Genomic DNA, 25,944 nt, shown 5'->3' on the forward strand with positions numbered 1-25,944 from the left:
GTGTCTTTTTTATTTTGTTCGCATTTCAGTTCTGGAAGTTTCTGTTGACATATTCTCAGGCTCAGAAATTTTTTTTTTAGTAGTGTTCAGTCTGCTGAGTTTACCAAAGGCACTCTTCATTTCTGTTGTTTTTAATCACTGCCATGTTCTTTTGGTTTTTCATGTAATTTTTATGTTTCTGCTTACATTGCCCATCTGTTCTTGAATGCTGTCTACTTTTCTCATAGGGGCCCTTACTATATTATTTGTAAGTATTTTAAATTTCCAGCCTGATAATTCCAACCTTCTTGCCATAGCTAAGGCTGGTTAAGATGCCTGTTCTGTCGCTTCAGACTGCTTTTTTTCCTTTCTTTTTATATTTTATATATTTTTAGAGAGGGGAGAGGGAGAGAAACATCAATGTGTGGTTGCCTCTTGCACACGCCCTGCTGGGGACCTGGCCCACAACCCAGGCATGTACCCTGACTGGGAATCAAACCAGTGACTCTTTGATTTGCAGGCTGGCACTCATCCACTGAGGCACACCAGCCAGGGCTGCTGCTTTTACTTCTAATATGCCTTATAATTAATTATTTGATGAAATCCAGACATGATGTATTGAGTTAAGGAATTCTGGTGAATAGGCTTTTAGTGAGGTAGTGGTTAGGTGTGTGTATGGGGGGCGGGTTACATTCTATAGTGATGTGATTTGGTTTCTGTCTTTCAGCGAGGTGATACCACTGACTGTGACCTTCAAAAGTGCTCCCCCTTTTGTGGGACAGAACTGGAAGGGAGCTGATTTTAAATTTCTCTTCATGCCAGGGGACCCCTTGAGAGAGCTGGGTATTTTTCCCTGTCCTCGTCTCAGTTAGTGTTTGATAAAGTAGTTTTTTTTGAGGGTAGGGCCCTTGAAAACAGAATGCTGTGGTATATTTCACTTTCCTTCTCCCTCTGCTGGAATCAGGAGGGGATTTTTCTATGATCTTCACTGTGAGAAGAACCTGGTAGAGAACTCCTAGAGGTAAAACTCAAAAAAAATTGGCTCCTTCACCCCATCTCTCCCATGACTGGCTTCCCTGAGGTTTTTATCTCTTACATTTGTCTACACTGAGCCTCCAGTTGTTGGTCAATTACCTTTCAGGTTTTCCTGCCCCAGCACTGGTTGCCTGGAAGAATCTGGATGAGTTGTAATTCTGTGTATGTGCACATCTGTTTCTTTAGTGTTGGGATCAGTGATTTGCGCTGTGGCCAATTTAGAAGGAGTTACTGATTTTTTAGCTTGTTAAGATGGAGTAATGACTTCCAAGCTCTTAATGTACTGAACTGGAAACAGGAAGTTTTCTCTATTTTTTCATTTTCAAGAGCTCTTGTTTTCCTTTTTATAACTTCTTGTTCTTGTTTACAACTATAGTATCTTAAGTTCCTTGAGGATAACAAATCTTTTATTTAATCTTTGTAGCTCTTGGACCATTTCCTGAATAGCGGTGCTTCTTTTTCTCCATCTTTCTTAGTTGTACCACTGAGGTTTTGTTTATGTGACTGTTTGTCTTTGTTCATTCCTAAAAATTAAGGATGAACCACTAATGGCTTACCTTTTCCTGAGTGATCAAGAGGAAATTGTTTCTGCCATGGTGCTCTTCTAAATAGGAAAATCAACTTTGTGGGGATAAGTGGGGCCTGATTAGCTTTGCCTAGGATTCAGGGACAGGGATGGTGTGTTATGCTGGGGCTGCACCAAGCGCTAAATAAAGTCTGCCTTTTCCTGTATATTCAGCATGGGAAGGGAGGTAGGGGATCCTCATGCCTGGTACAGTGCTAGGAGAACTTGATACAATTCTCTATTTCCCCATCTGCTTTTGCATGTCTTATCTCCTCATACTAGTTGTGTAGAAACTTAGAGAAGTTCCAGGGATCCTTAGGTAGATTTGCTCTGCAGTCTGTATTTTATCTTTATCCATGATGCCCACTTTGAATGCATGAAGACATGCAAGGTGGAGGTGGATGGGCATGGCGTTCTCGGCATCGGGGCTGTGTCCAACCATCTCTATTTGTACACTGGAATGGACAATCTTATGCTGACCAATTGGCCATATCTCCTTCTTCAGTTAACTTTAAAATTGCAAATGTAGCAGTAGTGCAGAAATGTTTGTTTACAAAATGGTCACTTTAATCCAAGGCCAAGGAGAGAAAGAACTCAGAAGCCTTCCTCTTCCCCACCCAGGGAAACTTCTGAGTTTATGATAAAAAGTCTTTTGTTTTCTCTGTATTCTTGTTACCTAGTTGCCTAACGTGAATTTTTATCTGTGTAGTAAGTACTATTGCTGTATTGCACAGATTTGATAGATTGTTTTCATTTTTTAAAATTCAAAATAAATTGAATTTTCAATGTGATTTTGTGTTTGAACAATGGATTTTTTTTAGAAGATTGTTTAATTTTTAACACTAAGGTCTCTTCAAATATCTTACTTGTTTTTAGTTTAATTCTGATATGGCCAGAGAACACTAATGTATTTTGCCATGTGTAATGTGCACTTTTTTAGCCCAAAATTTTTAGGAAAAAATAAAGATGTGCTTTGTACATGGCTATAATGATTACATACCATGGATATAATGATCCCGTGTATAATGTGCACAAAACCATTGTTACATGCTATACATGGAAAAATATGGTAATTCATATGATTTCAGGTTGTTTTACGCCTATTGAGGGTTTGCATTGTGAGTAACATATGGTACATCTGAGTTAATGTCCCATATGAACTTGGGGGGGGGAGTGTGCTTTGGCATTATTGGATTAGCACTCTGTAAATGTAAATTAACTAGTTGACTGCTTGTGATGATGTTCATGTCTCCTATATCCTTTCTGATTTTCTACTCGTTATATTAATTGCTGATAGAGAAGAGTGTTTAAATCTGTAAGTATGGGTGCATCAGTTTTTCTTGTCAATTTTGTCAGTTTTTGCTTTATGTCTTTCAGTAGTTTGTAAGTAGGTTCAAACCAATTTATGATTGTTGTGACTTCTTGAATAATTGAACCTTTTATCATTTGAAATAACCTTTTTGTTGTACCCTGAAGTTAAATTGTATGATACTATCCTTTTTCTATGGTCTCCTCATTGATTTATTTCAACTATGTATGTTTAATTGATGCTGGTGTTGGGAAGTATTTTTGCTGTTTATGGTATTCTGAATTCATAAGTAGGTTAATTTGTTCTAGCAACACCTTAAAGATACATGGGGCACTGTCTTATGGCTTCTATCGTTTTCGACAGCACATCTGGAATGAGTATTTTATGTTTCCTGATTTGTGATGTCTTTTATTCTTTGGCTGTTTTAAAAAGACTTTGCCAGTGGTTTTCAGAAACCTGACTAGGGTGTGACTTAGAATGGTTTTCCTTGTTTTTTATCTTTCTTGGGATGTGTCCAAATACTTAATCACATCTGGAAAATTTCTGTCATGTTTTTCAGATTTGTTTTTTTCTTCATCCCTCTGCCCTCTCTTTTGTGGAGTCCAGTTTCACTTATGTTACGTGCCCAACAGGTCACTGAAGCTGTTCATTTTCCCAGTTTTTGTTGTTGTTGGTGGTGGTGGTGTTGGTGGTGGTGGTATTCCATTTTGGATACTTTGTAGTATCCAAAGTGAGGTGTCTCAGGTCCACTGATCATTTTGTCCATGGGGTTTAATCAGCTATTGATCACATTGTGATTAGTTTTTAAAAATTTTAGATCACATATTTTTCTCCAGTTCCATTTTTTTTGTTTTTTTTTTGTTTTTTTTGTACTGCCATTTTCCTATTTAAAGTGTTTGTGTTTTTTAGATATTTGAGCATATTTATTACATTTCTTTTCACCTTTTCATGCCTGCGAATTACACTATTTTGGTCATAACCTACTTGGTTATAGGCAGACTGTAAGTCTGCCACTCTTTTGTATGTGTCATAATTTTTGTTGGGGCATTGGATGTTTGAAATTTGTTGTGGAGTATTCGATATTTGTTGATGTCTGTTACTGATTATTGGAGTTTGTCTGGAAGCAGATGCTAGGATGGGTCTATAGCAGCTTTTTTTGTTATGGCTACTTTTCTTAGGGGCACCTTTTATTGTTTTTTACTGGTTTCCACATGTGTTTAGAGGTGGCTAGATGGACATGGAACAACCTTCATGCCTTTGCAGTATAGTGTCTTAAGCTGTCCTTCCACTCGCCCCATCCCCTGCAATGTTTGGAGCCTCCACTGAGATCTCATTGCCAGCATTCTGTCCACAACTCCCAGCCACCTTATCCTCTCCCCAGCTTCAGTCTGACTCTCAGTAAGCAAAACCACAGTGTTCTTGGTTTCACATAGCATCATCCACAGTTGTTCAGAATGCCATCTGGACCAGTGCAGGACACCACCTGGCTTTTAGCTCCTTGGTCTCATAGTCCTGTACAGCTTGTTTTTGCAGTGTCTGAGTGTAGATGTTACATATTTTTTGTCCTGGCTTTTAGTTGTTGTGTGGCAGAAGGACAAGTTTTGTAACTGTTAGTATTTTATCGTTTGGATTGTCACTTTTTTTTGTTGTATTTCTTGTCCACATGATTTTTGGTTTTGTGTTTTATGGCAGTTTGGGGAGATGAACTATTATTCGTCATTTTATCTTCCTAGAACCCCTAATATCTCCTTTTTGAAAATTCAGTAAACAAATGCCGTTTTCACATTGGTTGTTTACAGTTTATTTTCATTTCATGCTTTATATCTCAGCTTTCATAAATAAGTTTTTTCTTGAGTTTGAACTATTTTTTTAATCCAGTTTTCATTGACTTACACTCACTTCTCTTTTAGGCCATGCTGGTGTATCTGCAAGCATGATGAAGAAAAGGACATCCCACAAGTAAGCAATTCTGATGAAACTTGCTTTTAGATAGCAGGTTGTGGCCTTTGGTTACATGGGGTATAACATTACCCATGTGAGACACTCTCCTCTGTAAATGACATCTTTGTTCACAGCTGCCAGCCTCTCACATAACCTCACTGCACACTGAGTCGTGGTTGAATCATATCCCTGACGATTCCCTTGTTGTTGGCCTGGCCTAGGTGTGCCTGGGTCTGTCCTTCATTCAGCTTTTAAAAGCCTCTGGGTCACAATTTCCCCTCCAGCTTGATGGGAGCTGGACTGAAGCAAGAGGTATCCTTTGTGGCAGGTGCATCCTGACCCTTTCCCATTTCTCTTTGGAAGGGCTTCCCTCTTGGCATGCAGGTTCCTTTTGGCATGCAAGTTCCTCTCGGCATGCAGGTTCCTCTCAGTCTTGGATCCACTGCTAAACAAGGAGCTTCTTGTAGACAAGCCATAATTCATGCTTGAGGGCCTGGCTAGCACATTTCCTGGCATACTCACTGCTTTGTAACATTTTAGATGAATGAAGAGCTTGTAGTTTAGAGAAAGCATATGCATGTTGAAAGAGAATTAAGTAGCCATGTAAATTTAATGACAAATGTGTTACAGATCTTAAGTTTTATAGGTTCCAGAGTACAAAAGTAGTCACTTTTTTCTCCCTCACATTGTTTTTTTTAGTGTAATGTAATTGTGTGCAAGGAGAAAATTGAGATACGATTTTATATACTACTATCTTCCTGTACTATACTATATTTAATAGATTTCACAAGCATCCACCAGGACTGGTGACTGCTACTATACCATGTAAACCACTCTAACAAATCAATTCTGATAGTATGAGTCTTAACCATAGATTCCTTGACCCTAGCACCTCCTTATAGCAGTTATTTCCAAATTATTCCTATTGATAGGCTTATGCCCTTGTTCACTCACCATAGTGGTTGAAGAGTGTGAGAGGTCTCTGGGCTGTTGTGGAAGGTTCCTTTTAGTAATTGTTGGTGATTCAAGTAAACCTGTGTCCATTTAAAAGAATACATGAATACAAACACGTCATGTAAGTGTCTGTGGTATTTAGTTAAAGAAATGACATGAAAAGTAAAATTGTGAAGGTAAGTATTCTCTTATGTTCTTGAGGTTCGATGAAGTTCTTCTTAATTTCATTTTATTTCCCATCACTGTCATGGCTCTGCCATATTCAGTGATCTGTTAACTGAGATAATATGTCTGTGCTCATCATGCTAATGTTACCATAAGTGGTTAAATCATTTTTTGGCACAAATAGAAGGCAATGATAAAAACTTAAATACAGTGGAGAATAAAAGCAAATTGCACATTAACTTTATCAGAACAGAATAATTCATTAAAATAGATTTTGCTACTTTGGTAAAATAAATGCCTTTGAGAATGTGTACATTTTGTTTTATACATTTTGCATATTTCCAGATAGAGGATTTTAGGCATTCATGGATCTGAGCTTTTGGGCCCATTATTAGTGTATTTTGTGTGAGAGAGATTCCATGTGCCTCATCCTAAGCTGTATTGTTTGTTAATTCATGGCTTTGGTATACTAGTTACCTTTTCCTCAGAATACACAAGGAATTAACATGTACCTATTAAGATTATGCAATTCATATGTGTACAGGCTAAAAGGATCATCAGTCCTGTGCGTTTTGTGATGTGGGGAGCTCCCATCTAGTGCTTTAATAGGAGGTGCATTGTGACTAGAAGAAGCCTGGAACATGTTATCTGTAGCAAAAGAGAGAATTTGGAATAAAAAGAAAGTAACAATGTTTTCCTAATCTCAATACAAATATGAAGATGGGTAGAAAGGGAAAAAAAGACCAAAACAATAATTTCCTTATTTCACCAGTGGTAGCTGTTAATAGTTGCCTTTGGAGGGGTAGGCAGGGTGGTGCTGATGGAGAGGCCCCTACATAGAACCTGGCTTTGAAGCAGGAACCAGACAGGCTCAGTGATGGGCTCATCAGGTTCCTTTGTCTGCCTGGCACTCAGTTTACTCATGGCTAAAATCAGTGTTGGATTAGAATCATGGGGTTTTCAGCTTCTAACATAGTCTACTTTCTACAAATGAAATGTTCATGGAAAAGCAGAGCTGGAGCCTTACTCTCCCCTTCCCTGCCACACTGTGGCTTTCCACCTGTGGTCACATCTGTCTCACTAGCACATGTTGGCATAGGGGGTCTGAGCAGTAATCCCATGTGCACACACCTCTGCTTGCTTGAGACAGTCATAGGAACACACAGGAGACAGTACAGCAGAGTCAGCACCCAGAGAATAGTTCCTGTCCCCATTCCTGTCCCCATGGGTACCAAGGACAGTTCAGGGAATCAGGTCTGAGGTGCTCAGAGGATTGCCTCTGCACCCCATTATGTAGCTGGGTCTTGGTTTTGTTTTTGTTTTTTAGAGTAAATAGACACAAACTTATGTGTCTTCTTGCAGGCCAGGCCCCTTCTTATGTTTTGGGGACAAGCTTGCAGACACACCTTTCTCGGGAGATGGTTTGGGAAATGTGTTTGCATGGGAAGTACATCTTAAAGGGAAGAGTATAGTTAGGGGAGTCTAAGGTGAATTTAGCTATAGAGTTTCTCTGTTTCAGTTTTCAAATGTAAATCTGGTTTTTCCTTCCCTAATTTGAATAGTGGATAGATTTCCACTTGAGAGCACAGTTTGTTGGAGGCTGTGACTTGGCTTTGATTTGTTTGAACCTACATCTAAAAAATGGGCAGGAGCTGTTACCATTACACAGTAATTAGACATTTTTCCAGGTAATGTTTTCCTTCCTTTTTATAAGACGCAAATACTAGTCACTGACAGAGAACTGTCCTTGTTTTTCTCGTCCTCCCAGTATACTTGCTGTGGTTCTTGTAGTTTTCATGGTACCCTTCCATGCACACAAAGGTTAGGTAACTCGTCCAATGTCATAGAAGTGACTGAGTTAGGATTCAGAGACAGGACATCCTGGCTCTAGAACACCATCACATCACACCACATTCACTATCACACTATATTTCTTAAACTGCATGTTTTGTTGTGTCACATCTGAAAAACACATTATTTTAGTCATAAAACTTAGTTAACTCTTAAGTGGGTGTTAAATGAAGCATGGTGTTAACAATCTTGAATTGGTCAAAACATGTAATACTTTTTAATCAGCTTGTAGTTATTCTCTTATTCACAGCAGTGAAAGTGAATAGCACTGTGTAAGACCCTCAGGGCATTTTGACATGTCAGGTATTCTCAGAGTACGCAGTGTGTACACAAAGTTATGAAAGAAACTGTATTGATAGGGATGGAAAACTTATTTCTCCATCCTATTTTTGTATTTGTTACTTGAAGCTGGGAATGATCATATCAGCTATAAAACTTTTATCAAAAAAGTAAACAGAAGAATTTTTTTCTCTACTTGCCGATGTGCATCTTGCAAAAAGAAAATTATTTTAATTCAGTCAATATTTTCTTCTGAAATCTGCTGGAACTGAGTAAGGGAACTGCTTTTATATCACAGTACTAAATAGAATAAAGAGAGTATGTCAGTAATTAATTCATATAACAAAGTACGTAGTGTGTGATAGTTTTAGCTCATGGTAGAATTCTGATAATTTAACAGGTGTGGTGCCTTTAAATATTAGCTATCAAAATAAGATATTTAACTACTCATGAGGAATAGTGGTTAAAGTCAGTAAATGAGTCTAGATAAAAGATGAAAGGTCTTTCAACACACGCTTTCTCTTCTTGATAACAAAATGGAATGGTACTTCCAGAACTTATTTTGAGGGATTGAGCAGACTATATAAATGTCTCCTGCAACCTCAGTTTACCATTTTGGGAACATGGGTGCATAGAAATTAGGGTTTGTTCTGTATTAGCACTACCCAAGGGATGATGCTGGGTCAGAAGGAACAGTGGCACTTGGAGTTTATTTGAGCTTTTGGTTTCTCCACACCTGAGAGGGGCATGGACTTTCCTTTCACTATCTCGGCAAGTGATGGGATGCATACGGGAGTATAAGAAGCCCTGGCCTAAACTGTCATCAGGGTTGATATCTTAGACACATCAGAGAACTACATCAAGTTGTGTGGAAATTAGTACACACTGTTATAGCAATGAAAGGTGGTAAGATGCTATGTACTTGGTTATCACTTATGCCCATTGAAACTATAGGTAAAGCCATTCTTAGCCATCTGGACGGATATCACTTCATCCCTAATAAAGCCATATACTATCCAATTTCTTTATTACTTTTTCTTTGAACTGTTTGTTTCAAGAAACAGGGAATAGATTAGAAACAAGGAAAGTGATGACCAATGTTTAATTCTGGTTTCTCTACTTCTATCCTGGAATTGTTTGGGTCCCCATGCAATGTAGCCTATTATTTGTACTTGGCTGTAACTTCATATGACTTTGGTTGAATGAAGTGTCTTGGTGGTGTGTACAGTATTGCTCTTTGTTTATTAACTACCTGGTGGGTGTCTCTTTCCCAAGAAAAGTACAAGAGATTGAGGGCTGTTAAAAATGCACATATCAAGAGGAGCATAAATCAAAATCACCATATTCACAGACCCCCCCACTTTACATTAAAAATTACTTTAAATCCTTAATTCCACATTTTTGTTTGTAGCTGCTCTTAGATTGCATGGTCTAGAGATGACCAGAGTGTGCTTGTGTCCTTTTCATACCTTCTTGCTGTCACTGTTTGCTTCTATATAGAGTAGTTCAAGTAAAGTAAGCTTTATTTTTTATTGAAGTTTTTTCTTGTTGCTTTTAAAATCTAAGCAATTAGAAATTAAAGTTACATGTAAGTACTTGTTAATATAATTTTTAACTTTGTAGTATGAAACATTTTAAATATATACAAAGATAGAGTAGTATATAATGTATCCTGAAGTCCCTATTACCCACCTTCAGTAATTATCAAATTTGCCCATTATTAGTCACTTGTACTATATTACTTACTATTTTTTTATATTTTTAATTTATTTATCTTTAGAGGGGAAGGGAAGGAGAGAAATATCAATGTATGGTTGCCTCCCGTGCGTCCCCCACTGGTAATTGGCCTGCAACCCAGGCATGTGCCCTGACTGGGAATCGAACTGAGATCGTGTAGTTCGCAGGCCCGCGCTCAGTCCACTGAGCTACACCAGCCAGGGCCTTGTACTATATTACTTACTATTTAGGGGCTTTCTGAACTTCGTCTTCAGGTAGATGCTGGTTGGAAGAAATTAAATATTTATAAATACTTGGAAACTTTGGCTGCAAGTGCATTCAAGGCTAATAATTGGGAAGTTTGACTAATGATTTTTAAAAGTAACTTATTTTACTTTTTTAGAGATCTTATTTATTTTTAGAGAACAAGGGGAGGGAGGGAGCAAGGTGGAGAAAAATATTGATGTGCAAGAGATACATAGATTGGTTGCCTCTCACACGTCCCCAACTGGGGACCCAGTCTGCAATCCAGGTATGTACCTAGACTGGGCATCGAACCAGTAACCTTTAGGCTTGCAAATCATCACTCACTCCACTGAGGCACACTAGCCAGGGCTAAAAAGTAATATATTTTAATAACTTATTTTACCTTCAGTGTGTATTTGGGGAAAATTGTCTTTGTTGCCTTTGATTTTTCGGTCATATTAAGTTGTTCATTAAACAAATTGGAGAGGAATAGTATTTGTATTAGATCTTCTTTTAGAACTAGTGTAAATGCGTTCTAAAAGTAGAATTACCCTTGACTAAAACAAGGCAATAGGGATAAAATTTGGAATTGATAACATTATAGTGTATCAGTTCTGTTACAGTGTACTTATATATATATAAGTCTAGCTTTATATATAACTGCTTATAGAATTGACACATTTACTGCATTAATTTATCAGCAGTTAAATTTAAAAATTGTATGTTATCTGCTTATGACAGTAAAATACAGCCCTGTGTATCTGTGTGATTGAGTGTGAGGCTCACACTACCTGTGTGAGCCAGAGGGTCACCAGTTCAATTCTCAGTCAGGGCACATGCCTGGGTTTCTGGCCAGGTCCCCGGTGAGAGGCACAGAAGAGGCAGCCACACATCGATGTTTCTCTTCCTTTCTTTCTCCCTTTCCCTCTCTCTAAAAATAAATAAATAAAATCTTTTTTAAAAAAGTAAAATACTTAAGTCATTGCAGGCAAATTTCGAAAACACAGGTAAACACAGAAGAAGACAACTTATTTCTAATACCATCATCCAAGAATTATAGCTGTTTAATAATTTAGTGCATATTTTAAGTTTTTCTATATGTCATCTGTATGGATAATTGCACGTATAAAGTTTTTCCAATGGTCACATTTTAAGTACCCCTTTGTGGGTATTTAAAAATGTCTTTAAATTCTTTTCTCTGACTTAATAGCCATGTAGTTATTTCATTATAAAGATAGACTACTAATTTTTGAGTTAGTGGGACCTGTTGTTGAACATTTTTTATTTCCAACTTCCTTTATTATGAATACTGCTCAGAACATCACTGTAGCTACATGTTTATGATTGTCTATTATTATTATTATTATTGATACTTTTTCTGTATGTGGAATCAGTGGGGCAACAGAGAGCCAAATTGTTTACCAAGAGGGCTGTATCAATTCTACAGAGAAAATAGTACCTCACCATTATTTATATTAAAATAACTTCTCAAAATTTGCAGTTTTTGTTATTGATATAGAAAGGTCACTTTACCCAGCAGATCAGAACACTGAGAGACTTTTGAAACATAGAAATTAGATGGGGGTAGATTTATATAAAAACGAAGCTGAACTGAGGAACTCTCCACCACTTTGAGCCAAAAAGGAAGACCTCTAAAAAGTGGATGTTTTTACACAAGACTCCTGTCCAGGACTCCTACTGACAACAGAGATTGGTCGTCATCACCAAAGTCATTATAGATGAGAACCCCACTGCACTATCTAGTCCAGCAGCAGACACTCACCTTACCTCCCCTGATTTAACATATGTCTGCTCACTCTGGGCTGCTCTGCAACTACCTGGGTCATGGCTGCTTCATCAGAACCAACACTTTTACTGCTTAGACTTTAGGACCTTGACTTGGTCTGAAAAAATGTAGCATAGCCACAGATACCACTTTCGTCTTGGCATTTTACTATATGAACATCGGGAATCACCCATTATGTAAGGAACACTGACAGCATGAAAGGAAATCATACATAGGACAGGAGAGCTAACTAAGAAGCAGCAAATGTGTAGAAAACCACCACTCAGAAGGCACCAAGCCCACACAGAAGCTTGACCCCCAATGATTTTATAGGGGAAATCAAGAAAGGAAGTGAACATTATCCTCAGAGATCAGCGTCATGTTCGTTGAAAAGAAAAAATGTTCAAGATAAGGAAACAATCAGTTTGTAGAAATTAAAAATTCTGTGTAAGATATTCAGTAGGCTGAATTTCAAGCCTGTTTATTTTACCTAATTCAAGAAAAATTGAGCTGAGGAGTTCTTGATGAACAGCAGGAGAGGAAACTTGAATTTAAGAGGCTAGAGAGATCTGGAGGTGCTAGCATTCATTCATCTAATGAAAGTTTCAAAGGGGGATGGAGGAGGAAAATAATAAATATTGAAGATGATTTTGCAAAGTTGTCTTTAGACTGACCAAGTGCTAATGAAGGAGCATTAAAAACATATGACAAGTTCTGGTGATGTTTCAGAATCCAGGAACAAAGAAAATTCTAAAAGCAGTTTAAGAGAAAAATGAGTTACTCCCAAAGAAGCGGGAATCAGATCCGTGTCTGTTGTCTGTAACTCTGGGAGATAGGAGAAAAGGAAAATAATTTTTCAGTAAAAGTGCTGAGGGGAAAAGAATTTGGAACCTGACTTGTATACCTAGGTTATTTAGGGATGAGGGCAAAATAACATTTTGATGCTTGCAGGAATTGAGAGTTTGCATTTATGAACCATATCTGATTCGCTGGAGGGATACATCTAGAAAGACAAAACAGACATCACAGGAAAATAAATGGAAAAATGTTAAAGAAAAAGCAACAAAAATCCTTCTTTATTTCTAAATAAGGCAGTGTTTAAAGAAATTCTTGCCCTGGCTGGTGTGACTCAGTTGGTTGGAGTGTCATTCTGTAACCGAAAGGTAGCAGGTTTGATTCCCTAGGTTTGGGGTTAGATCCCCAGTCTAGGCATGTACGGGAGGCAACCAATTCACGCTTCTCTTGCATTGATGTTTCTCTCCCTCTCTTTCTAACAGCAGTGAGAAAAAAATGTCCTCAGATGAGGATAAAGAAAAAAAATTAAGGTAGTAGCAACATGAAAAAGAACAATTTGAAACAAAAGTCTAAATTTCAGCAGTGTGGTAAAAGTGGCCAGGTGAGGTTACTATGTGCTAATATGTTTGGTTTTTAAAATTTTACTTCTTTTTACTAAGAATTTTTTGCTTGGTTTTAGTCTTACTTGGTCTAGGAATGGGAAAGTGTAGGTTCTGATTTAATTGTAGATTTTAGTAGAAAAATACCAGTTTAAATTTGATACTTTGAAAGTAGAGGTAATTGCTATAAGATATTAAGAGCTCAGGTTATCATTAAAGAAACCTCATTTCTTCTAACTGTACAGATAAATAAAGGAAGAAAGGGTTGAGGAAATAAAAACATTCAAATGCAAACAGTGTTAGAATAAATCCAGGCATATTACTTAATAGCAAAGTTAATTAAAATTCCCTTAACAAAAGTAAGGAAATAAAATCCACTTGAGTCTTTTGTAAACCTCAGAAGAGGGTGGAGCGAGAGAGAGCCTTGTGTCCAACCACCTCTGAAGGTGAGCAAGGAGAGAACATCTTGTTCTGAAATGTGATTGAAAAGGAACATCAAATATCTCCCTTTTCAAGAGCCAACTGCTTGTTTCAGAAGAATGCCACTAATGAGTGTAGAAAGGATGATGAGTAACTGAACTGGAAAACCACTCCTGAGTTTCCCAGTTGCCCCTTTCTGCTCTCACTTGGCTAAATTTATGTTGGTTTTATTTAGAATCACCAACTGGTAGAAATTGGTAGAAATTTTATGTCTCTGAGTCTAGGATAGAATCGTTATTTGGTCATAGCTAGTGTTCTCCAGAACAACAGAACCAGTGATGTGTGTATGAGTATATATAAGGAGTGTTTAGAGACCCAGGGAATAGCTCATGTTGTAGCTGGAGTTTGAAGACAGAATTGTCTCTTCCTTCAGGGAGAATGCTTTTTCTTAAGCCTTCAACTAATGGGACGTGGCCCAGCTTACATTATGGAAGACAGTCCGCTGACTTACATGTTTTTTTTTTCTACAAAAATCCCTTCATGGGGAAAAAAGGTAGAGTAATGACTTGAGTAATGTGGCTCAGCCAAGTTGACACAAAATTAATTAATCATTGTACTGGTGAATATGCTGTAATTGTGTCTCATTTTGGTAGTGAATTATATATAGAATGGTGCATATGACTGAATTACTTCCTCAGTCAGGCTGGGGAACCAACTTCTTTCTTTGCTGTAAAGAAAGTCTAGTGTGTACCCAGCATGAATAACTAGGACTTTCTGCCTCAGATCAAAAGATAGGTGATTGATTGTCTCTGATGAAAATATAAAATTAAAAATTTCTGTATTGTAAAGGAAATACAATCTCTGCCACCATTCATTTTTCACAGAGGGCCAGTTGGATGTAGTGGCACATTCCCAGTGATTATGAAAACATCTTGAATTTCACTTTTTAAATTTTAATTTGTATTTATTTATTTATTTTAGAGAGGGGAAGGGAGGGAGAAAGAGAGACAGAAACATCAGTGTGTGGTTGCATCACACGCACCCCTCTACTGCAAACCTGGCCTGCAACCCCAGGCATGTACCCTATGCTGGGAATCGAACCTGCCACCTTTTGGTTCACAGGCCAGAGCTCAATCCACTGAGCTAGCTACACCAGCCCGGGGAATTTCACTTTCTTTTTAGGATTTGAGTATTACTAGTATTTACAAATTAAGACTTGATAGTGCTTTATTAAACTTTTTTTCTCTCAATTAAGGAGTCTGTTACATTACAGAGTCTTATTATATATGTTCTTGGTAATATAGGTTGGTTCCTTCCGATGAACAGTATTGAATTTAGCTCTTGGTTCTATCCTTTCTCTTTCCATTAAATGTAAGGTAGTTTGTTCCTGGTAATATTGAACTGTTTCTATTTTCGGTGTTCTTTCCTCCCTTTTCAGAGTAGTATTAACTATTGTCAGAGCAGATAGTATGTACATACTATTCTATTTCTCCAGTTCCCATGATTATTCTGCTCTTAGATATTTTCATGGCTTACTGTTGGCTCTATGCTGAATCTTTCCCAAGTGTTCCTTGATTGTGCGAAACTCTGTCCTAAAACTTCTGCAAGAAGCATCTGTGAGAACCGTGTTCCTCAAATTCTTACATGTTCACAGCTTTGTCTATGGCCTTTTACTTTGTGATCAGTATAGAATTCTTGGCCGATAGTGAAATCTTTATCTGCATTTTCTTTCCTGAGAACCTTAACTTTGTCATTATATTGGCTTGTGGCACAGTGTTGCTGTCACATTCTTATTTTCTTTCCCTTATACATAACTTGTAGGGTTGGCCAAAAAGTCTGGTTTTTTTTCCTATAAAATACAAGGCACATTTTTTTATTTTCAGCAATAACTTTCAGGGTATTTTTTGAGTGTGTCAGGTATCTCCTGCATAGTATAATGTTGATTATTCTCAATTGTCTTGATTTGATCACTGTCAACTTCAACTGGTCTTCCAACTGTGGAGCATAGTCCAGCGAGAAATCGCCAACAAGAAATTTTGCAAGCTGCTTTTGACACGATTATCAGTCACAGCACCTTCTCCATACACTGCACAAATCTTTTTTTGTCTTTCACATGTGTTTTTACCTTTCTTGAAATAATAAAGGCTAATATGCTGAAAATGTTGCATATTTTCTTCCATCTTCAATATTAAAATGTCTACACAAAAATTTACCAGTTTTGATGTTTTTTAATGCACACTGATATGACAACTGTCACAATAAAACCTAACAAAATTGTTTCAAATGAAGTTTCAGACAGCTAAATGCTGCTAGCGTCATCGTATGGGGGAAAACCAAATGAACTTTTTGGCCAACCCAATAGTTCTTTAGCTTGGAAGCCCAAGAGATGTTATTTTCTCTAAAGTACATTTGTTTTACTAGAATGTCTTAGTGTCCATAGTTCTAGGTTTGCTCTCCCAGAGGTGCATTTGTACATGTATGTCTTATTTCAGGAGATTTTTCTTAAATTATTTTAATATAATTTATTCTATTTTAGTTTGATGTAATTGCTTTAATGTAGAAGTTGAAATATTGTATTTGTCACCATCTCTTAATTCTTTATATTTTAGCCCCATCTGTCTCCTTTTCATCATCTGTTTTCCTCATGTACCTCATGGTGTCTCTTTCTTCTCATAGTTCCTCTAGTTTAATCTTCAGTTTCTGGAAAGTTTTCAAATGCTGCTTGCTTTCTGAACCATGCCTCATTTTCTTCATGTCTTCTGTAGCAGTCTTATTTTTGATGTAAGGCCTTCTTTTATGGCCTTTGCTGTGTGCCTAATGTTAGATGATAGTTTTCTCTACCTGGTGGGTCTGCCTCCATTGTCTGTTGGTTCATCTTTTTCATTGTTACAGTATCATCTTGTGTTGTTCCCACCATGGTTCTCTCCTTTACTCCTGTACATGAAAGGGTGAGAATATTCCAGGTCCGCTGTCCTCTGCACAGGTTTCAGAGGTTTTCCTGTGGCATACTTAAAAATAGGGCCTCTGAGTAGTCTCCATCATACCTTTTGAAGTCTGCCTCTTTTGGGAGCTTCTGAACTGCCTCTTTCCTTTGTCCTGGTGTTCCCATTCTTCTTATTTAGGATGTGGTCCCCAGCAGTGTGTCCTCAGTTCAGTCTCTGCCTTCCTAGAAGGCAGTTTTGCTGGGTGTTTATGGAGCCTTGAAGGCTGGGGCAGCCCTGTCAGTTCCTGGTTTCCTTACAGTCTACACGACTGTGAACCTTGTGAACCTTGTGAACCTTTTTCAGCCTGACTGGAGTTTTCCTTCTGGGTGTTTTTCCAAATGGTATTCCCCATTTTGCTTAGGTAAGATTTCAGGCCTCATCAAGGCAGCCCTAATCATTTGCTATAACCTATTTCTCTGTTTCACAAAACTCACTAAATTTACCAAACTGGTCTATTTACATATGCAATTGTCGTTTTAAATATCATAGCCTATAATAATTTTGTTAGTTTATTTGTGTTTATGCCAGTTGTTCATTACTTTTATTCATGGTGTACCAAATGAGAGCTTTATGCCTATAAAATTCTGAGAGGTGAATTCTCTTCTTTATATTATCTCATCGTTGGCATAAAGCAGTATACAGGTGCCAGTAGGGCCTAGCCTTCAGCTTGTATTCAGAATAAGTCTTACCCCTGTGGATGTCTTTGGATATCTAGGTGATACAAAGATATTTTTCCTGATAGCAAGAGTCAGGTGTATTGTTTGTAAACATTGTGTGTAAATTTTTCAGTTGTTAATAATCCAGAAAGAGTGTAGTTTGGTGGTGTTCCATACTTTTTAATATTTAAGTATTTGTCACACACTTAAGCATTTAAGATTATATGTTTTCTAGAGAAGTAATGATGTTATAATGAATGAATGTAAGCCAGTCTGGACTCCAGTTTCAAAAATAAAGTAAAATGTCTAATTTATTTTTACTGTTTAAGTCAGTGGAGTGGGCAAAATTATGTGAGCACTAGAATGGATGAAATTGAATGGGTACATATTTCATTTTAACTAAATATGCATTTATATTCTATATAGCTGTATATGTGTGTCCCTTTCTTTGACTTACTGGGATAATTGTGAGTTGATTTTATTAGAAAACTGCTGAAAAACTGATGCTTAATATTAGGGCTTGAGATGCTACTGACTAGTTGAGTTTTTCTGCCAGCCACAGTTGAGATACACAAGAAACTCCTACTGCCAACCCACCTTTTACACACAGGGTGGTAGAGAAGGGCCCCACCTGTATGGCTATGTGACTGCCTGGGTGGCAACATTAGCCAGCACAGCCACGGTTGTCTAGTGAGGGAACATGCTAGCTAGTGGTAGTTGTGTTGAATCTAGTAGTACCTACCTATGAGCTGATAACCTTACGTGTGTATATGTGTGAATACAGAAAACACCGGAGCAGTGTGGGGCCAAGCAAGCCAGTGTCCCAGCCTCGGCGGAACATCGTAGGCTGCAGGATTCAGCATGGGTGGAAGGAGGGGAGTGGCCCTGTCACCCAGTGGAAAGGAACCGTTCTGGACCAGGTGCCTGTAAACCCTTCTTTGTATCTTATAAAATACGATGGATTTGACTGTGTTTATGGACTAGAACTTAATAAAGATGAAAGAGTTTCTGCACTCGAAGTCCTTCCTGATAGAGTTGGTAAGTTCTTTTTACTATTTCTGCATTTGTATGCTTTAAAAATAATTACCAAAATAGATGCTTTCTAATTATTCTTTTGTATTATTGGTATCTTCATTTTTAGTAGAGCACAAACACTCTGTATTTAAGTCAGTCACCTAATACTACAAAAATGGATCAGTGATTGTTCTAAAGCAACTGTGGGGCATATAAATATGTATGAAATTGTTCTCCAGGAAGTTTACAACCTAATAATTTTTTAATATGGTTATTTCTCACATTATCACTATTTATCTACACTTTAATGGGTAAGAATATCTCTTATTAGCTCAGATATTCTGTGTACTTATTTCATCAGATCATAATGGCTGAGAAAAATCTTAAACATTTTAGAATCTTTATGTGAAACGTATGTTTCATTCTATGTTATTACATAAATGACAGTTTTACTCTCAGCCAAATTTTAAACAAACAAAACATGAACTTTATATTTCTTAGAGTTTGTTTGCACTGCATTTATGGAAGTAAGTAGATCTTTTTAAAAAAACATACAGAATTGGTTTTGCTTTGCATAATTTAAACACCTTAAGGCATAAGGTGTCAGTAAACAATAATGATCGATTTTATTTTTATGATCACTGGGTTACAGCCAGGTTAATGTTAGTTTCTTCAGAGTTTTTACTTTGTAAGTTTTCTTACTATTATGATGTGATGCTGCTATTGCTTCAGTGTTTACTTATGCTTTTGAAACTGTCTTTGAAAGCCTATGCAATTAATAAATATAGCCTCAGTAGATCTGGACTTGAAGGGTTAGAACTTTGGGGATCACGTTGTCAAGGGAAGAAGTTTACCTATTCCCCTGGCCACTTTTGTTTTTGCCATTGTCTTCTTGGTTCTTGTACTTCCCTCAGTAAGTTAATTCTTTGCCTGAGCAGCAAATTTATTGTTAATCTTCCCTTTAGATAGTATATGTTAAGTCTTTATTCATTTTGTTTAAAAATGGTTCAGTTTTCATTCTTTAAATTATTCCCAATGGTAACTAATTGTGTAATAGTAAATCTTTGGCATTTTAAACATTTTTATCTATTACAAGTGCAACTGAACACCTTATTTTTCTTCATGAGGCACATAGTGTATTTTCTTTTGATCTTGACATCGGTCTATTTCCACATAAGAAAGTAATCAATGATTTAAACCTTCAGGGCTTAAAAATATTATCTAAACCATTATATCAATTATTTGTACTAATTATCATGCATTCTTTTCCAAAATTTTATTCTCTGTGCCTTTTAGGGCAAGACTACTAGCTCACATGAAGTTTACAACATTTTGCTGCATGACCTGTGTTAGTCAGTTCTTTTGTCGTCATAGATGAGAAAAAAATATTTTTGTCTAGATTTAAAAAGATAAAACCAAAGTACTCCAAAGTATTTATCTCTAGTAATGGGATTAAGGGTTACATAATGTTTTTCTGGTTCTGAGTCATCTCATTTTCCAACTGTAGACACGGATGTGTTTGTAAACAGCAAAGTAATTGAATACAGGAAATCCAGAGGCCTGTATGCAAAACCAGCAATATATCATGTGTCTAATTTAATTAATAGCTGATTATAGTATTCCCTACCATACTTAAGCCTGAAGAATTATCCATGTAGAAAAAGTCTGCTAATTTGTTTCAGGCAGTACATTACACTACAGTTACAATACTGTTTTCCTTAAACTAAAGGTAGAGAAAAAAATATGTCAGTGAGCCTGAAAGCATGTGATAGCACAGAGTAGTGTTTCCCAAAGTATGGTCGGCGGGCCCTGCAGGTTTCCTGAAGCCCATTTAGGAGGTTTGTGAAGTCAAATTAATTTCTATAATAGTAAGGAGGAACTTGCCCTTTTACTCTTATTCTTTCATAATTGTACACTGGAGTTTCACACTGTTTGGAAAATCTGCAGAACTCAGCAAGCTCAATATGGACTGGGAGAAAACTAGGTTTACAGTGGGGAGTACACAAAACAGAGTTAAGTCTTATGTTATTAGTATTTAATTTCCCATCCAAACAATTGTAAACCTGCTTTTGCTCCACTCTGTATTTTCTATATAAATAATGCATGATGTTACCAAATCATGTATTTGTTTATTGTTTTGTTTTTACCAAATCATGTATATGTAAAAGATCCAAAGACTGACAGACTTTTGTTGTTTTGTGTTAAGAAACACACACAATTTACTACTTTAACCATTTTTAAGATATACAGTTAAGTGGTGTTATGTGTATTCACGTCGTTGTGACACAGATCTTTAGAACTTTTTCATTATGTAAATCTGTAATTTTATCCTCCTTAAACAACTTCTTTTTTTCTTGTCCTTAGCCCCTGGCACCCACCATTCTATTTTCGTGTCAATAAATTTGATTATTTCAGATGCCTTAAAAATGGAATTACACAATATTTGTCTTTGTGACTGGCATTCTTTGTCAGCATAATATCCTCAAGGTTCATTTATGTTGTAGCATGTGTGAGGCTATCCTTTTAAGGCTGAATAGGACTCCATTGCATGTGTAGACATTTGCTCATATTTTGATGAGGTTATTTGATTTTTTTGTTGAGTTGTAGGAGTCCTATATGTATTCTGGAGATACATGAGTTTTAATTTAACAGTGTGACAAGTTTATTGATAATGATTTTAGATTCTACGTTGTAATTAACCTTTAAGGAGCTACCATGTGTTGAGTTGAAACAGTATGATAAAAGAATATCTAGAATTACCTGAAAAGATTAATAGAATACTACTTTTTCAACAGCCTATTTTTTGAAAGAACATGTAACATTGAATGCTAAAGTAGATGTGAAAAACTATCCTTTTTAAAGCTAGACTTAAGAGATTTGCAAATATGTGAAATTATGGCACTTTTTTACTAAATTTTTGTTAGAAAATATTTATTTTTTATCAATTATTTTTTGAATAAATATTCTTAGGTTTTTCATTTACAATTTCTAAAATAGTTAATATTGATAGTTGTCATCCATATAAACAAATGCTGTTTTGGGTCCTCAAAAATTATGTTAGGAATGTAAAGGAGTCCTCAGATCAAAAAGTTTGAGAACTTCTGGTATGAAGAAACTAGTGGGATTTCATTTTAACATTATGCACAGTGAGAAATTCTATGACTTTTTATTAATTATCCCATAATTAAGCCAAGAATACCACCATATGTTTTTAGAATGTCCTGATAAATTGTATAGTGGTATCTTTACCAAGAGATTCTAATCTTTGTCCCTTTGAATTTCATTTAACAAAGAAAAGGACTCACAAGTAAAATAGAATTGCTAATTTATTTTAAAGACATTTGTCTAAGACTTGCAACTGGAGAAATCTTACAGTCAGTAAGAATCTCCATAATTTCCCTGTATTGAAGTGAAGCTTGTAATTTTTGCCTACCTCTTTAAAGAAGGTGAAGTTGGACTGCAGAGAGCTGTTGCTATACCAGTGGGGAGACCACGGCACTCCTAACCATAAGTCGTGTAGAACAGCCCCGCTACCTGAAATCATACAACAAATACTGAACCACTGTGAGCTTGGTATTGAAAACAGGATGGGAAAGGCAGGCCTCTGCTTCCATCATGGTATGCAGGCTAAAAGCACGTAAACAAACATAAAACAGTTAACCACAGATACCATTAAGAAATAAAACTGGGTGAGGTGACTGGTGAAGCAACTTTCACCAGGGTGGTTCTGGAGAACCTGTGGGAGGAGACCTGCTCAGGAGCCAGCCCCTGAAGGTTTGGGACAGCACATGGCCAGCATGAGGAGAAGCAAAGGATTTCTTAAGAAGAACAGGGTGCTCAGGTCTCTGAGGTGTATGCAGTCAGGAGGAAGGCTAACAGGGAAACATGGAACGATGGCCCCTGAGAAGCAGTGTGTCATTCAAACTATGAAAGAAAAGTACTGGTGCATTTTAAGCAAATGGCCTACATGACTGGTATAACTGCCATGAAGGTCACTCTGGGTGCTGTGGAAATAGATTTAAGGAGCAAGACTAAAAACCTGTACCTTGAATAAATTAATTTCTTAGTTTTAATAAGTGGTCTGTGGGTTCTTTATATAAGATGATAATTTAAAGGAAGGGTTGTTGAAGGGTATATGGGAATGCTATTATTTTTGCAACTTTTATGTAAGTCTATCATCTCAAAATTTAAAATAATTTAAACAATAACAAAAAAAGCTTTATACCTTAAATGAACAATTAAAAGGCCCAGTTTAGATACAGTACAAAGAGCAGATGAGTGCAGAAAAATTAAACAAAAACAAAGCATTCTCAAAATAACCAACTTGGGCAGTAAAATAGTTCTTACGGAATCAGATCTGGGCTGGACTCAGCAACATAATTTTGATGGGTGTTCTTAAAATCCATGAGGTGACTCTGATGCTGGCTTGTGTTGTGTGGACAACATTTTAGGTAGTCTCCCTGAATAAATTCAGTTTTCACGGTACATATTCAGTGAAACCCTTTGTGGACCATTGTTTGCTTTTTTTGTCCCCAGCAACATCCCGAATCAGTGATGCACACCTAGCCGACACAATGATTGGTAAAGCAGTAGAGCACATGTTTGAGACCGAGGATGGCTCTAAAGATGAATGGAGGGGAATGGTCTTAGCACGAGCCCCTATAATGAACACGTGGTTTTATATCACCTATGAGAAGGACCCCGTCTTGTATATGTACCAGCTCTTAGATGATTATAAAGAAGGTGACCTTCGTATTATGCCTGATTCTAGTAAGTATGGATTGACAACTTTTATTTTTGATGTTTCAAAAGTAACTTGAATTTTAGAGTAGATATTTATTTTGCAGGTACATTTTAAAATTTCAGTTATTAGGGATAAATGATGGTTCATTTAGTCACACAGCAAGCATAGGTTGTGAAATTGTCCCTTTGCCAAGAGTAATTTACCTTCTGTGTAGATTTCCTGACTTTGGACTTTGGACTTTCATATGAATGAAGTATATGATACGGCGTCCTTTGTGACTGGCTTCTTTCATTCAGCATAGTCTTTTCAAGGCCCATCCACACTGTAGATTGTGTCAGTACTACTACTACTTTTTTTTTTTTAATGGCCAAAAAGTACTTAGTTTTTTTTGTAAAATAAAAGACAAATTTTTCATTTTCACTGTAACTATTGATTTGAGCATTTTGAGTATGTCGGTTATCTCCCACGTGGTATATATAACATTGATTGTTCTCAGTTAATGTCCCAATTTGACTGCTCTCAACTTCAACTGGTCTAACCATGGAGCATCATCCAGTGAGAAATCTCCAACAGAAAACTTTGCAGTCCACTTTTAACATGTTCGATCATGCACCTTCTCCATACACTGCACAAATCTTTTTTTGCATTTTTACCTTCTTGAAATAATAAAGCATAATATGCTGAAAATCTTGTGTATTTTTCATCTTCAATATTAAAATGGCTACACAAAAATTGCACGAATTTTGATTTTTTTTAATGAACACTGATATGACACTATCACAGTACAACCTAACAACATTGTTTCGACAAACTTAAAGACAACTAAGTGCTACTAGAGCCATCTTATGGGAAAAAAATTTAATGAACTTTTTGGCCAACCCAGTACTTTTTGTATGAATAGACTGTATTTTATTTGTTCATCTGTTGATTGACATTTGGATTGTCCTCTATTTTATTTCAGAATACTGCTGCTATAAACATTAGTGTGCAAGTTTCTGAGTGGATGCATGTTTTCAGTTCTCTTGGGTATATACCTAGGAATGGAATTGATGAATCATAGTGATCACTCTATGTTGAATTGTTTAGGAAACTGCTAGACTAATTTTTAAAACAGTTGCACTATTAATCTTTTCTCATCAGTAGTGAATGAAGTTCTGATTTTTCCACACCCTTATGAATACTTAGTTATCTGATTTTTTATTCTAGTGGTTTTGAAGTAATAGCCCATTGTAGTTTTTTGGTTTGCACTTATTTCCCTGGTGACTGAAGATGTCAAGTATCTTTTCATTGTTATTGGCCATTTGTGTATCTTTGAAAACATGTCTGTGTCCTTTGTCCTGCTTTGAACTGGGTTGTCTGTTTGAGTTTTGGTAGTTAGTATTCTAGGTATAAGTCACTTGTCAGATATATGATTTACAGATTTCTCTCATTCTGTGGGTTCTCTTTCACTCTTGATGGTCTGAAAAAATAAGTTCATTTTACTTATTCTTCATTGTTTGTGCTTTTGGTATTGTATCATGTAATCCTTTGCAAAATCCAAGGCTGTGAAGATTTACCTACCTCTCTGTTTTTTTGTTGTTGTTTTTTAAGAGTTCTTTTTTAACTCTTACATATAGGTCTTTATCTCTTCTATTTAGATCCTTGGTGTGTTTTGAGTTAATTTTTGTTTATGATGTAGCTTAAGGGTCCTACTATATTCTTGTTTATGCCAACACAGTTCTCTGAGCCCCATTTTTTAAAAAACAGTTCTTTCCCTGTTGAATGCTTTGGCACCCTTATTCATTAGGGATGTGTGGTGTATTTGTAGATTTTCACTTCTATTCCATTTGCCCATATGACAGGTTATATCAATAAATGACACACTTGATTACATTGCTTTGTAATGAGTTTTGAAATCCGAAAGTGACTCTGCCCTTTTTTCCCCTCCAGAATTGTTTTTGCTATTCTGGGTCTCTCGCAATTTCATATGAATTTTGGAATCAGCTTGTCAGTTTTTGCAAAGAAAGCAGCTGAGGTTCTGATAGGAATTACATTGAATCTCTAGATCAGTTCAGGGAGTATTGCCATCTTCACAATGCTAAGCCTTCTGACCTGTGAACATTGGACGTTTTTCTATTGATTGAGGGTCTTTCCTTTTTTTCTTTTCTTTTTTTTTTAGTTTCTATCAACAGTCTTGTAGTTTTTCAGAGTATGAGTTTAGCATTTTTATGTTAAATTTATTCCACTATTTTATTCTTTTTAATTATTGTGAATGCAGTTACTCTAGTTAAGCCTGTTTTATTTGTTTTTATTTTTTCTCATATCCTTTCTTCAAACACATGCAGCCTTGAACAGACACAGACACTCACTATATTAGTAATGTGACAGCACCTCTATTCCCTTTTTTTAGTTCTTCCAGTGAACCTGCTAGTCAGTGAACCTAATCATGTGTTTGTCAGGCTCTGACTTTTCACATTATAAGAGTGTTTTTTTTTAATGTTTCTCTACATTTCTTATAAGTTTTTAATGGATACTATGTACATATAGACAGGGATTTTTATGACAATATTCCTTAAAAGCATTTCTCCTGCCCTGGCTGGTGTGGCTCAGTAGACTGAGAGCCTGCCTGTGAACCAAAGGGTCACCAGTTCAATTCCTGGTCAGAGCACATGCCTGGGTTGCGGCCGGGCTCCTAGTTGGGGGCATGTGAGAGGCAACTGATTGATGCATCTCTCAGACGTTGATGTTTCTCTCCCTTTCTTTCTCCCTCCCTTCCCGTCTATCTAAAAATAAATAAATCTTTTTTTATTTCTCCAATCTATATGAAGTTAGTTAGTTAATTAATTAATTAATGTGGAGATATATCCAATCAAATGTGTAAGTATTGAGGACTTGATGATAATGTGAAGTTATTTGCATATTTTCCA

General features: G+C 36.6%; 1 protein-coding gene across 3 annotated transcripts in view; it reads left to right on the plus strand.

Annotated features, from left to right (window-relative positions):
* Window positions 1-25,944, plus strand: part of SPIN1 (spindlin 1) — a 78,159-nt gene that overhangs the window by 47,634 nt on the left and 4,581 nt on the right. For all 3 annotated transcript variants that reach the window (XM_037056237.1, XM_037056239.1, XM_037056238.1), the window contains 3 exons: window positions 4,799-4,847; window positions 18,065-18,318; window positions 22,831-23,064. In XM_037056237.1, coding sequence (XP_036912132.1) covers window positions 4,799-4,847; window positions 18,065-18,318; window positions 22,831-23,064 — 537 coding nt within the window. The remainder of the gene's footprint in view (window positions 1-4,798; window positions 4,848-18,064; window positions 18,319-22,830; window positions 23,065-25,944) is intronic.

This window comes from Sturnira hondurensis, unplaced genomic scaffold, assembly GCF_014824575.4.
Source record: "Sturnira hondurensis isolate 20B ecotype Veracruz unplaced genomic scaffold, ASM1482457v3 Scaffold0008860, whole genome shotgun sequence".
Lineage (NCBI taxonomy): Eukaryota > Metazoa > Chordata > Mammalia > Chiroptera > Phyllostomidae > Sturnira > Sturnira hondurensis.